Here is a 14,573-nt window from a genome sequence, read left to right on the forward strand (position 1 = left end):
TAAACTCAAAATGGATCAAAGGCCTAAATGCAAGAACCAAAGCTATTTTAAAACTCTTAAGAGGAACACAGGTGTCAATCTTCATAACCTTGGATGAGGCAACAGTTTCTTAAATATGACACCAAACGCACAGCAACAGAAAAATATATAAATTGGACTTCATCAAGATTTAAAACTTTTGTACATCAAAGGACACTATCAAGGAAGGAGACTACTGACAGAACGGGACAAAATATTTATAAATCATTTCTCTTATAAGAGACGTAACTAGAATATACAAAGAATTCTTTCAACTCAATAATAAAAAGGCAAATAACTCCATTTAAAAATGAGCAAGGCATCTGAATAGACAATTCTCCAAATGGCCAATAAGTACATGAAAAACTGCTTGACATTATTAACTATCTGGGAAATGTAAATCAAAAACCACAACAGGATATTGCTTCACATACACTAGGATGGCTATGATAAAAAAAAAAAAAAAAAAGACAGTATTAACAAGTGCTACAAACGGTGTGGAGACACTGGAACCCTCATACACCACTGGTAGGAATGTAAAATGGTGCAGCCATTTTGGAAAACAGTCTGGCAGTTCCTTAAAAGGTTAAACCATATGACCCAGCAATTCCACATATGAAATGTATGTCCACAAAAACTTGAATACAAATCTTAATATCATAGATACAACAGCCAAAAAGTAGAAACAACTTACGAATGGACTAAAATGTACACCCTGTACACCCAGAAAATGGAATAGTCTTCAGTAATAAAAAGGAATGAAGCACCGACACCTGCTACAACATGAATGAACTTTGAAAACATTCTGCTAAGTGAAAAGAGCCAGTCATAAAGACCATGTATTACAGGATTCCGTTTACAGGAAATACCCCTAACAGGCAAATCTATCCAGGCAGAAAGTAGATTAGGGGTGGCTTAGACTTGGACGGGACAGAGAGGGTTGATGGGAGTGATAGCCACAAGGTATGAAGTTTCTCCCTGGGCTAACTAAAATTATCTAAAGTCTGACAGTGTTTGCCCAAGTTAGTGAATACACTAAAAACCACTGAATTGCACACTTCAAATGGGCAAACGGTATGGCATATGTTACATGCTGTTACATGTGTTAAAGCTGTTACCAAAAAAAGTTTATTTCAACACTTAAGTTGAATCTAGGATTAGAATGGAATACCTAGCTCCTGCTCATCTTCTATCTAACTGTTCTAATTAAAAGACATGGGATATGTCAACAAGATCTAAATAGTGACTTCTTGTTGATCATGTTAATATCAGAGGCACCCAGAGAATATTTTGCTTCATGCAGCTGTTGTAAGGCAGTGCCTGACTCATCATCACCAGATCTTCTCCAACTTTCCCTATTGTACAAACTGATGTTTGACAAAACAGCATCTTGACTATGCAGCTGCAAAGTCAAACTCCAGGAGGCTGAAGACCACTGCAAAGAAATTACGGATGTCTGGCAGCTGTCTCGGATTAAAGGAGAACTAAAAAACAACTTGGTTAACACATGGATGACTCAAACATTCCACTTCTCAGAGACCCAGAAAACTCTTCAGTGCCATAAAGCAGTACCACCATATCTAACCTAACCAGAACCAAGTGAGAACCAATAGCTTTTGGTAAGGAAGAAATGTATTATTAATACCTTTGATGTGGCACGATGCCCACAGACTTGCAGCTATAGTCTTCATACAGTCAACAAATATTTATTTCACACCTAATAGGCACAGGGTTTGATGAAGAAGATACTCAATGGCTAAGAAGCAGTGGATAGTTCCTATTTTCAAGAAACAGACCATCAAATTCAGAAGCAATCATAATGTCTAGACTGCAAAGATGAGATAAAGAGGTCATCCTGGCCTCAAAGGCAGCTCTACTGTGACAAAGAACATTTGCGTCTATATACACTATCAGGACACTATAAAGAATGAGGATTGCTACTTCGTCATTTTAAATGAGACCTTCAGAGGGAAAAAATCTGCCAAGATAGACACTAAAGACTTTATAAAAGCTGTTTATTAGGCTCTTAGATCCAATGACTTACTGAAATTTTTGAAGAGTATTTAGGTGTCTGTTCAATATTCTCTGACCAGTGAGGTGAATAAGTATCATAGGAATTCAGAGATAATACTACCATCTCTCATCATGTTACGAAAAGCATTAAAGTTGACTGCTAATAATGGCATCTCTGCATTCTCTATCATGGAGAAAATCAGACCATAGTTCCTCTATATGCTTACCACAAAGCCTTTGTCAATCCTAAACTTCTGAAATCAATTTAGGTTTTAAGCTGAAATGCAGCACTGGGAGGCAGAAACAAAAGAAATGCTAATTAATTCCAAAGCATTCAACTGGTTTGATTCCAAAGCCAGTAGTAAATTAAATTTTTTAACATGACTATACTTTGAAAGGAAAAGGGATGATGGTGTGGAATGGAGGAAAAATGAATGAAGTACCTGCAAAAGAACAATAGATACTACCAAAAGTCACCATACCCGCCCCCCCCAAAAGTCACCATCCCTAAACCCAACTTAAAAGCAATCAGGGGCGCCTGGATGGTGTAGCCGGCTAAGAATCGGACTCTTGGTTTCAGCTCAGGTCATTATCTCAAGGTCATGAGATCAAGCCCCATGTTGGGCTCCATGCTTGGCATGGAGTCTGCTTGGGATTCTCTCTCCCTCTGCCCCTCCACTCACGCTTTCTCTTTTTCTCCCTCTCTCTCAAAAATAAATAAAGCTTTAAAAAATTAAAAATAAATAAATAAAAGCAATCAAACCATCTCATTATAGTAAAAAAGGGGTATTAGGTAACTTGTGTGTGTGTGTTCTTCGTATTCTTTGAGCTTGGATGTGACATTCTATAAGGAAGAGGGGCACCTGGGTGACTCAGTCGGTTAAGCGGCCAACTCTTGATTTTGGCTCAGGTCATGATCTCAGGGTCCTGGGATTGAGCCCCCATCAGGCTCCATGCTCAGAGGGGAGTCTGCTTCAGGATTCTCTCTCTCCCTATGCCCACCCCCCACCACTCACACACTCTCTTTCTCTAAAATGAATAAATCTTAAAAAAAAAAAAAAAAAGGAATAAACTACCACTGTATTATTAAAATACATACTTATATACATATATAAAATATACAACAATAGCAGTTTGTGTCCATCCTTATTTACTACTTTAGGAACATTAAAATCTATATAAATTAGCAGAAACCCAGGGCCTAAAAGAAAGATGACTATAAGATTTTTAATGAAAATTTCACCAGTCTGGACTCTAATACAGTGTAAAAATTTAGTATACTTGCGGGGGGGGGGTCTCTGGGTGGCTCAGGTCGTGATCCCAGGGTCCTAGGATGAGCCCTGTGTCTGGCTCCCTGCTCAGCAGGGAGTCTGCTTCTCCCTCTGCCCCTCCCCCTGCTCGTGCGTGCACTCTCTCTCTCTCAATAAATAAAATCTTAAAAAAAAAAAAAATCTAGTATACCATGTCAACCGTTACTAAATCAACTTTTACTGTTTTGGGTTTTTTTTATGACATTCTTGGGAGGGCTGAACTTCCTAAAAGAATAATAAAGGCAAGAGATAGTATGCAGCTAAAGGTCAAACCAATGCTATGCATTTTACTCCTTAGCAAACAAGTTTAAGTGAAAAGAGAAGTCAAGGAGAACCAAGAGTGCTTTCGCCTAAATATTTCACCAGATCCTCCGGCCCTCATAAAGCACGATGAACCCAACTCCTTACTTTCTCCAGCCTTGCCTCTGGGTTGCCTGGTCTTGCAACAGAAAATCTGGCAGTGGTATTTCAAAATGGTATTTTCATACTGAATGGCATATCTGACATACAAACTGAAGACTCCCAATCTCAGCTGGCCCCTCAATGCAGCTAAATAATCTATCCTGTAAATTCTTAAGCTTCCTGCCCTGGTCCCTCCCTTTAAGACTAAGGTTTTTCAACTCTTCACCTCTATTCTTCAGCTTTCCACCCACAACCTCTGTACATCCTATATTGGCAGAGGAATTTGCTGCACAGAGAAAATAGCTCTCAACATTTTTTTTTAATTTTTATTTATTATTTTTAAATATTTTATTTATTTGTCAGAGAGAGAGAGGGAGCAGAAGCAGGGAGAGTGGCAGGCAGAGGGAGAAGCAGGCTCCCCGCTGAGCGAAGAGTCCGACGCAGGACTTAGTCCCAGGACCCTGGGATCATGACCTGAGCAGAAGGCAGACGCCCAACTGACTGAGCCACCCAGGTGTCCCTTTATTTATTTATTTATTTTTAAAGATTTTATTTTTAAGTAATCTCTACACCCACTGTGGAGCTCGAACTCACAACCCTGAGATTAAGAGTTACATGCTTTACCAACTAAGCCAGCCAGGCGCCTGCTCCCAATATTCTAAAGCTCCTTTTACTGCCTCTGTCTCAGAGAAGGTACTTACTCTTCCTCTCTAGGCCTCACCCAACAGCCCTCCACTGCTGCCCTGGACCTCATTCCCTCCCCCTTCTCTGGAACTGCTCCATCTGGTAACCCTTCCCTTATCTTTAGTCTCTCTATCCAATGGTTTGTGTCCTGCACCTATAAGACTATATAAGTATGCTCAACACATTTTCACAATCCAGCCAAACATCAAAGCTATACTCCTGCCTCTTTTGTCCCTTCCCTGACCAAAATGGCCATTTATACAAATTGCTTCACCTACTTCACTTCCACCAACTTCTCAATCCATTATGGTTCATCTCTTCTATCTCCTCTCCATTGGCCCTTGCTTTATTGAATCTATTTTAATTAAGATACAAATGACCTCCTAATTGCTCGATGGAACAGCTCCATTCTCTTTTCAGTGATGACACTTCTAGAAATTATTTTCATCTTTAACAGTATTAAAAATACTCTCTAAAGATTTTTCTCCTCCGCTTCCCAAAACTCCCTGATTTTCATGGGCTCTTCTCCTCCATGTACTTTTTTTTTTTTTTTAAAGATTTTATTTCTTTATTTGAGAGAGAGAGAATGAGAGAGAGCACATGAGAGGGCTTAGGGTCAGAGGGAGAAGCAGACTCCCTGCCGAGCAGGGAGCCCAATGCCGGACTCGATCCAGGGACTCCAGGATCATGACCTGAGCCGAAGGCAGTCGCTTAACCAACTGAGCCACCCAGGCGCCCTCCTCCACGTACTTCTTAAATATCTAAAGGATCCATACTCATTATTCTACAAGTACTCTCTGAGGAACAACCACCCATTTTCGCATAAAATACTATATTTTGTTGTCCCAAATTTCTTCCTCTAGCCACAAACTCTCTCAAAAGCACCGAATTCATATTATCACCTGCCTAGAAAAAACATCCATCAGATTGTCCCCAGCAAGCAACTCAAACTTCTAACAGGTCTTAAATTATGTTCTTTGCACCAAATCTCCACCTCTCAGGTAATAGCATGACCAAGCACCCAATCCCCCAAGGTAGAAACCTTAGGGTCCTCCATGAATTCTCTTTCTCCCTCAGATCCCCACCCCTATTCTATCTGTCACCAAATCTCATTCATTTTACTTCCTAAACTCTCTTGAATCTAGTGCCCTCTTTCTGTCCCCATTCCTATGAAGGTACTTAGGATCTTCTTTATCTCATAAATGAACCATTTCAACTAACCTCTACCACTAGTCTCTCCCTCATCTACTCTTATTCTGTATCACTACCAAAATTATCTTCCTAAAATAAATTCAAACTTCAAATGGCTATCATATTTTCCCCTGTGAGACTGGCAAAAACTAAAAAGGAAAATAATACCCTCGTTGGTCAGCTGTGTAGGGAAATGGACCTTCTCATAAACCTGGTGGGGGAGTTATTATTAGGCAAAATATTGAGGCAATATCACCAGACTTATAAATGTGTACACCCTCTGATCTAGCACTTCTATTTCAAGAAATTTGTTCTAATGAATTCACCAGGAAGTACACAAAGATACACAAGTACATCCTAAAGTTCCCATCATTCCCAGCAAAGGCCAGACTTTTTTTTTTTTTTTTTTACATACTATACAATTTGCCTGGAATGTCTCCCTCCCAACTCATGCCCTTCTTCACCTGGTAAAACTAGAACTCATCCTTGAGTTCAAAGGTCAGCAACTCCATCTTGTCTCCACAGCAACTTGGTCCCGCCTCTGCATCACAGTGCAACCTCTCTTTCTCTCCTGCAGTAGACCGTAAGCTCTCTAAAGACAATGGTTTTATGTATTTTTTATTTATCACCTATCCATATCTGCACTACTTACAACAATGTCTAACACAGAGTAGGGAGCCCAAACACATGTGTTGAATGAAGGCGTTTTCTTCCTCTTCATACAAAGAATTCTTGGATTTCCAAAATCTGGAACTTTTAAAAGGTATTTCCTAAAATGCTGGTGGACTCCAATATATGCTATGTGAAATTCCTCTATTATAACAGGTTTTCAAGCAAAGCAAATTGTGAATTTATATAAGCAAATAGTCTGTGAGTCTTTGTTTGAAGTTTAGTTCCTAAAGGTACAAGAATTCCCATACTGGGTCAGAACTGTGGTCTATCCAATTGAGGATTTTATCTCTGAAAGTGGTACCAAGAAATATGTTGTAAGAAGATACAGCTATCCTTCCAGACGTTAAGTTAAAAATGTTCAAGTGTGTTCCAAAACATCTTACTTTTCTTCAATAACCTACTATGAGTCCATTATACTTGAAAATCATGTTTTGGAATCATTTAAAGTTTCAATACTAAGCCAGAGCTCTTCTCCAGGCTATCTGTTATATAAATGGCATTTTACATGTAAGCAGAATAAGGACATAAGTAGTACAGAAGTAGCACCGTACATCCATACACAAGAATATAAGTAGTTTGGTTATACATTTTTTCCAAGTTGAACTCCTTTTTAGTTTCAAGAGGATTCCTAATTCTAATAAAGGCTCGTAACAGCCTAATCACATCCTTCATAATTTCAGGAAGTTCAGTTCTACTCCTTTCCGTCTTTGTCTTTCTAGACTGAAGAAATCTCATCTTTCTATTGTGTCCTTATAGAGAAATGACTCTTTACTCTGCACCATTTCACTTTTCTTAATTTTGAGTTATCTTACAGGCTCCAAACTGAAACAATAATGCAGGCAGGTCTACGAGATTTACTTTAGTTTTATAGAAGTCAAAAAAATTTCACCCCTGATGTAAGTTAGGAAAGACAGCCTTCAAAAATACCTCTGACAATCATGGTACCCCAAGACTTACAGGAAATCATAAGGTAGTCCTCACAGTTGCTTTTGTCATCATCTTGCTGGTCCACGGGGATCCCATTGGCATCTATGACTGCTTCAGAGGCACAATCTGCTACCAATACTTCTTCTGAAACGACATCCGTTGTCAGAGGGTCGGTGACGATTTCTGCTTCTACTACACTGTCATGAACCACGTGTTCAACATGTCCAACATCAGATACATGTATGGATTCACTCGTCAAGACGTGTTCTGGCATAGACATTGAGGCTGAAGTAATGTCAGAAGCTAAAACATCATCTGGGACTGTGCAATGTGCTAAAGAAACTTCTTCAGTTACATCTGAGTCCAGAACTTGCTCAGGAATGATGACCGTTTCAGATACATCTGCTTCTTCCATGATATCGGGGCACTGAACATCTTCTATAACAACATCCTCAATAACATCCTGGATTACAACTGAGTCTGGGTCATCAGGAACAAAGTTATGCACAGTTATGTCTGAATCCACAACATCTGAAACAAAAACAGTTTCTTGTACTTCCACAACAATTTGATCACCGTCCATGTGTGTAGCATCAGCTCCTTAAAAAAAAAAAAAAAAAAAATTAAAATCACAAATTTCAGGTAGGTGTGCATGACTACCTCAAATAATGTAAATGTTATTTAATTCCTACCAGTAAAACAGACTAGCTCCTCAGTTTTCTCAAACACTAACACAGATTAAAGAGGGGATCTATTTTTGAATCATACCAGAAACAGAAATTTTTAATACAAGAACTTTTATTCTCATCCCGAATCAAGCGATACGGAAATACAGAAAAACAAGGCAATTGAGCCAGTCTCTCTCTCTCTCTCTCTCACACACACACACACACACACACTCATGAAAGTAAAATTCTAGGCTCACTAAAGTTAATCCCATATGCAAAGGTACTTAAGGGATAGTTATAAAAGTAAGTAATGCAAGTTCAGGTGACAAATACACCATTTTCCTTCAATATATGTGTTTTCACTCCTCTCTCCTTCTTGTTCCATCTCTTTCTCCTCAACTCTTATTTTTTCTTCTTTCCACCTCTCCCATGTATCTCTTCTATTTTTACCCCTTCCATCTTTACCCCTTTCTCCCCCTTTGTTCTAGAACAATATCTCACCAATATCCTCCATTTATGACTACAGAAATTTAGAAATTATCCTCTGAATCTAGGATATAAAAGGATCGGGGCATAAATGAAAAGAGGGCTAGAAGGCCACAGTTATGGAGAAAAGACAACTGGCTAGGGAGTCTCTGTGGATAGATGAGATGCATAAAGTGCAGCTGCTCTGGAGTGGTGGAGGCCAAGGTTAGCTGGAATGGGGCCTGCCCCAACTTCACCAGGGTATTCCGTCTCCAGCCAGCCTCCTCCTGTCCCCCCATACCCCTATCCCCCAGGCAGCTCCTCAGAATATAAGAAACCTTACTCTAGTCTACTCTGCAATTAAGGAACAAAGGTAGAAGGTTGAATCAGTTGAAGCCCCATTGAGATTAAATGACTTCACCAAGATCACACAGTTTGCACAGATTATGATGCTCCATAAATATTAATCTGAATGAATGCCACAAATGGGAATCAAAATCAAATATCCTTGCCAAAAACATAGGATAAAAGAAAACAAATCCAGTATCTTGGATCCTGGTCTAGAGAAAAGCAAAGTTTTATAAAAGTCTTAACCTAAAATGCTAGTGTGTTGATGAGTGCTTCTGGATGTGACTCAAACCAGGCTGAGTCCAAGCAGCTGCCTAACTCAATGACTGTGTATCACTGGCCAGGTCCTCAGAGACATATGGCTTTGCTTAACAAACACGAATGACCAACAAGGGCCAAAAATATCATTAAAAAATGTAGGAAATCTTACAGCCAGTTAATATCCATTTTAATTACATCTAGAAATAATAAAGAGTATGTTTACTTTAATTTCTATAGGACTTCTACAAAATGCTTTATACTCATTTATTTTCCATATTCTCAATATTAACATCAGCAACAGATCATTGTAATCTCCATTTTGCAGACATGAAGTTGAAAGCATTTGGTGGCAAGAAGACTGATTATAAAATCTAAATCAGAGAGTACAGTTTGGACACTTATTCGTTTTGTGACCCTGGGCAAGTCATTTAACCTCTGAGTTTCAGTTTCCTCATCAGTAAAATGAGGACAGTAGTATCTGCCATGCATACCTCACAGGACTGTTGTGATGATCAAATGGGAATGTATGGGAAGTGTTCTGAAAAACTGTAATGAGAGGTTTCATTATTATTAGGACATGAAAACGGACGCCCTGACAGATTAAGTGACTTGCTCAAAGATAAACAAACACCATAAGTGTTAACAATCAGGGCTAAAATGCAACAGCCCTTCAATCCACCACTTAGTCCATGACCCAGGCTCACTTGTGGCAAGATTAAGCTACTAAATAGTGTGTGTTTTTCTCCAAAGAGCTTAGTCTCTTTTTCAAGCACATCAATTATACTTCATGTTCTAATGAAGAGAGAATTATACCTTTGCATTTATCATTATCAAACTGAAGTTACCAAATGTAAATTAAAAGACTATTCCAAGTTAAGTAAAATACATATACCCCCACTGGATTAAGAGATTGAAGGAAAAGTTAAAATTTAAAATCATTAATATTTAATTTCCTGATAAAGTTAATCACTATTTCTTTAATATGCTGCAATATGATCATTTCAAGTCCAATGGAAAACTAGTCAACGTTTTATTTATAAGGGTAGCTAGCTAGTGTGATAAAAAACCATTTTACATTATAAAACCTAGCATAATCACTTTACAATGCTACATAATTGGAATCACAGGTAATCTGAAATTGTGAATAAATTTTTTTTCTATTTTTAGAACTTCATGAATTTAAGAGTCCTTGTAGTTTGGAGAGTGAGGTAAGACTCCGTCTTCCTGAAGCAGAGGGCTCCTTTGTCACCTTGTGAGAGACAGCGTTATAAAAGTAGGATGGGGGGCGCCTGGGTGGCCCAGTCGTTAAGCGTCTGCCTTCGGCTCAGGTCATGATCCCGGAGTCCTGGGATCGAGTCCCACATCGGGCTCCCTGCTCTGCGGGAAGCCTGCTTCTCCCTCTCCCACTCCCCCTGCTTGTGTTCCTGCTCTCGCTATGTCTCTCTCTGTCAAAAAAATAAATAAAATCTTTAAAAAAAAAAAAAAAAAAGTAGGATGGGGTCAGAAGGTGGAGGGCCTGAGGCTTATACTTTACCTGCTGGGTAATTGAAAACAGACAATGACACAATCTACACGTTATTTTTTGATGTATTCTAATTGGTGGGCTGGACAAAAGAGACTAAGGGTAAGGAAAAGAATTTAAAAGTTACTGCAGACTAAGAATGAGATGAAAGAGAATGTCTATGCAGGAGGAAGTAGAATGAAGAGATGTAAGCAAGGAACATTTTCAAAGGGAGAAGTAACCGGACTTAGCACCGTAACTGGGCAAGATGCAAATAACTGAAGAGAGCACTGGTGTTTTAATACCGCTGCTGTTATGGAGAAGAACATGAATATTGGTTGTGAGGGAAACACATTTTTAAGGACAGGAATAATAATGTGCTCATTTTAACAAATGTAGGCGTGACAGGATAAAAAGATACCTAAGTGTGAGTATCAATGTGAGAGTCTAGCAATTCATCCACTTGATAGCCAACTCCAAATTTGGTAGTTGGGAAGCAGAATGACCCAAGTTATACCTGTTGCATCAAAAAATGAGTGTGGCTCTTGTGGTTGTAATTGAAGTCCATCTTCATCCATGGCCTTTAATTCTCATCAGTCACAGCTCCTAAATCAGAAAAAAGTAAACCAAGCATTACTTTTTTAATATCATGTATTAAAAATCTCATATTTATATTTCTGAAACACTCAAAATTATGTGAGAGATGAATACCTATCAAAAATTTATCTATCTAAAATGAAAGAGAACTTAACTGATGTCCAATGATATATGGGCATCTAGATGACAGGAAAGGCAGATAAACCAAACAAGTCAGCTGTGCCATTTTTTTTTTTTTAAGATTTTATTTATATGGGGGGGAGCAGGGGGAGTGCCAGGTAGAGGGAGAGAGGGAGAAGCAGACTCCCCACTGAACAGGGAGCCCGATGTGGAGCTTGATCCCAGGACTCGGAGATCACGACCTGAGCTGAAGGCAGCCACTTAACTGACTGAGCCACCCAGGAGTCCCTGTACCTAGCTTTTTAATTGAGATACTGCTTTCACACATCAAGTATACACATCCTGACGAATTTTTTTTAAAGATTTATTTATTTTAGAGAGAGAAAGAGACAATGCGGAGTGGGGGTGGGCAGAGAGAGAATCTCAAACAGACTCCCCCGCTGAGCGCAGAGCCCAAAGCAGGACTCGATCTTACAACCCAGAGATCATGACCTGAGCTGAAATCAAGAGTTGGACGCTTAACCGACTGAGCCACCCAGGCGCCCCACATCTTGATGAATCTTGATGAATTCTGACACAGGCATAAACCTGTATAATCACTAAACTACCCAGATCAGGATCTAGAACATTTCCAGCACCCTAGCACTCTTGTCTCCTCTCAGTCCGTATACCCCATATTCCCAGAATGGTAACCAGTTTTATTAAAGTTCAATTTAAACACACTCTACAGCTTACTGGGGGGAATTTTCTGCACAATTTCCCCATTACTTCTCTAAATTTAATGTAGTCTATCTTTCAACCAATACATTAAACAACTGTAAAAATTCAAAATGTATAACTATAGTAAACACCCTTTGGGAATTCTGCCTAACTTACATTGACCCCTCTTAACTGACCCTCCAATCTAGAGAAGTAAATTCCCACAGTGTATTTATGCTCTCCAGGGCACAGCTGACTGGCACTAGGTATAAAAAAGTAAAAACAAGTTCATCTGTGAGCATAACAAAATCAAAGTCCTATCCCTGAGAATCTGAAACCATGAACAAGGGTCAGTCTTCTCCCCACCACTACCACCACTGGCTGTTAACACAGGAGATGAGGAAGGACATTTTCCAACTTCAGGTTAGACTAGTGAGATAAGGTTTACAAATAAAAAATAAAAAGAATCCAGAGAATGCCCAGAGAAATAAAGTAGAGGGAGCAGGGAGGGGAGGTTTAACAACAGGTTCTAGACCTTTCTGAAGTCCAGCTATAGAACCTTAACTGCCTTAGGTTTTTTCAAGACAGCCCAATGACCTTAATGCTCCCTTTTCTACTTAAGCCCAAACCTGCAAAAATCCCAAAAACCTGGGGCGCCTAGGTGGCTCAGTTGGTTGAGCAGCCGACTCTTTGGTTTCTACTCAGGTCATGATCTTGGGGTTGTGGGATCAAGCCCTGCATCAGGCTCCTGTGCACTCAGTGGGGAGTTAGCTTGAGGATTCTCTCTCCCTCTGCCCCTTCCCCTGCTCACGCACATGCGCTCTCGCTCTCTCTCTAAAATAAGTAAATCTTTAAAAAACAGACCAAAAACTTAACTAATTAAATACTACACTATTTAATACTAATCACTAATCAGGGATTGTGGTTTACTCATGTTATAAATACGGCATAAACTGCCTCCCTCATTGGTTTCCTTATCTACTTTCTCACTTTCTAATCCAGCCTAAATAGTACTATTCAGAAGCATTTTTCTTTTACATTTATCATTTTTTGCTGATGATATAAGTACTGAATGCTTCTTACTAAAATTTCAAATAACAAAGTGCAATTTTTTTGAAGTATATTATTTTAGTAATCTCTACACCCAACATGGGGCTCAAACTCACAACCCCCAGATTAAAAGTCCCATGCTCCAACTGAGCCAGCCAGGTGCCCCAAGAGTCATTTTTCTAAAGCATCAGCTAGATGGTGTCATTTCTCTAAAGTTGAAAAATGTTTAACGGCTCCCTGCTGCTTCCAAATAAAGTTCACACTCCTGCCATCTAAATTCTGGCCCCAAACTATCTTTCCATCATTCTCTCCCCTACCTTCCCTTCAAGCACCTTCCCCCACCACTGCATGCACACACTTTAGCCAAACAAAAATGTCCCATGTCCCTAATAAGACCCCAGCTCTACACTGAACTCAGGGTTTCTTCTACCTGGAACACCTTTCCCTTATCAACTCTGCTTAGACCTTTTCCCCAAGTCTCCTTCCCCACCAAAAAAGAAAAAGCTGAAAATAATCTCTCCTTCCTCTGAATTTCTGCCGCACTTTTATCCTTTTACTCTGATTTTACTTGTTTGCAATAAATATTTATTTATACATATCTTATTTTCAGATGTTAAACTTACATATAAATAGTTCTTAAATATCCATGAAAAACTCAAATATCATTAATGTAATAAATGGATTTTCAACATGTCATCTCTGAGACATATTCTATTCATTTTCAAGGAAGGACATGTTTTGTGTTATTTATTCAAACTGCTTCAAATTAAAAGGAACAACAAAAAATTTTTCAACTATGAAAAATGGAAACTATACATGCTCTGAATAAGTTGTCAACTGCTCTCTCCCCATTAAAATCACCTCTGGCGGGGCACCTGGGTGGCTCAGTTGGTTAAAGGTCTGCCTTTGGTGCTCGCTTCGGCAGCACATATACTAAAAAAAAAAAGGTCTGCCTTTGGTTCGGGTCATGATCTCGGGGTCCTGGGATCAAGCCCTTCGTGGGGCTCCCTGCTCACCGGGGAGTCTGCTTCTCCTTCTCCCTCTGCCTCTCCCCCCACTCACGTTCTCTCTCGCAAATAAATCTTTAAAAAATAAAAAACAGGGGCGCCTGGGTGGCTCAGTTGTCAAGCGGCTGCCTTGGGCTCAGGTCATGATCCCAGGGTCCTGGGATCGAGCCCCGCGTCAGGCTCCCTGCTCCGCGGGAAGCCTGCTTCTCCCTCTCCCACTCCCCCTGCTTCTGTTACCTCGCTCACTGTGTCTCTCTCTGTCAAATAAATAAAAATCTTAAAAAATACATAATAAATAAAATAAAATCACCTCTAACCATAATGCTTTCTCTTCTCCCCACTTTAAAAATGTAATTACAAAATGATATAGTAAATTAATCTTCTAAACGTAATGCCACACTACTACCTGAAATTAAGCCAATTAAGAGGGCAATAAGGGGGGCGCCTGGGTGGCTCAGTCGTTAACCGTCTGCCTTGGGCTCAGGTCATAATCCCAGGATCCTGGGATCGAGCCCCGCGTCGGGCTCCCTGCTCTGCGGGAAGCCTGCTTCTCCCTCTCCCACTCCCCCTGCTTGTGTTTCCTCTCTCACTGTGTCTCTCTCTGTCAAATAAATAAATAAAAATCTTTAAAAAAAAAAAA

The 14,573-nt window shown here is 39.6% G+C and overlaps 1 protein-coding gene across 1 annotated transcript in view; it reads right to left on the reverse strand.

Annotated features, from left to right (window-relative positions):
• ZFX (zinc finger protein X-linked) overlaps positions 1-14,573 on the reverse strand; it is a 55,456-nt gene that overhangs the window by 22,709 nt on the left and 18,174 nt on the right. The window contains exons 2-3 of the mRNA XM_021705630.2: positions 10,978-11,066; positions 7,248-7,817 (exon numbers count right to left, since the gene is read on the reverse strand). Of these exons, the coding sequence (XP_021561305.1) occupies positions 7,248-7,817; positions 10,978-11,038 (631 nt within the window). The 5' untranslated portion in view covers positions 11,039-11,066. The remainder of the gene's footprint in view (positions 1-7,247; positions 7,818-10,977; positions 11,067-14,573) is intronic.

This window comes from Neomonachus schauinslandi, chromosome X (genome assembly GCF_002201575.2).
Source record: "Neomonachus schauinslandi chromosome X, ASM220157v2, whole genome shotgun sequence".
NCBI lineage: Eukaryota > Metazoa > Chordata > Mammalia > Carnivora > Phocidae > Neomonachus > Neomonachus schauinslandi.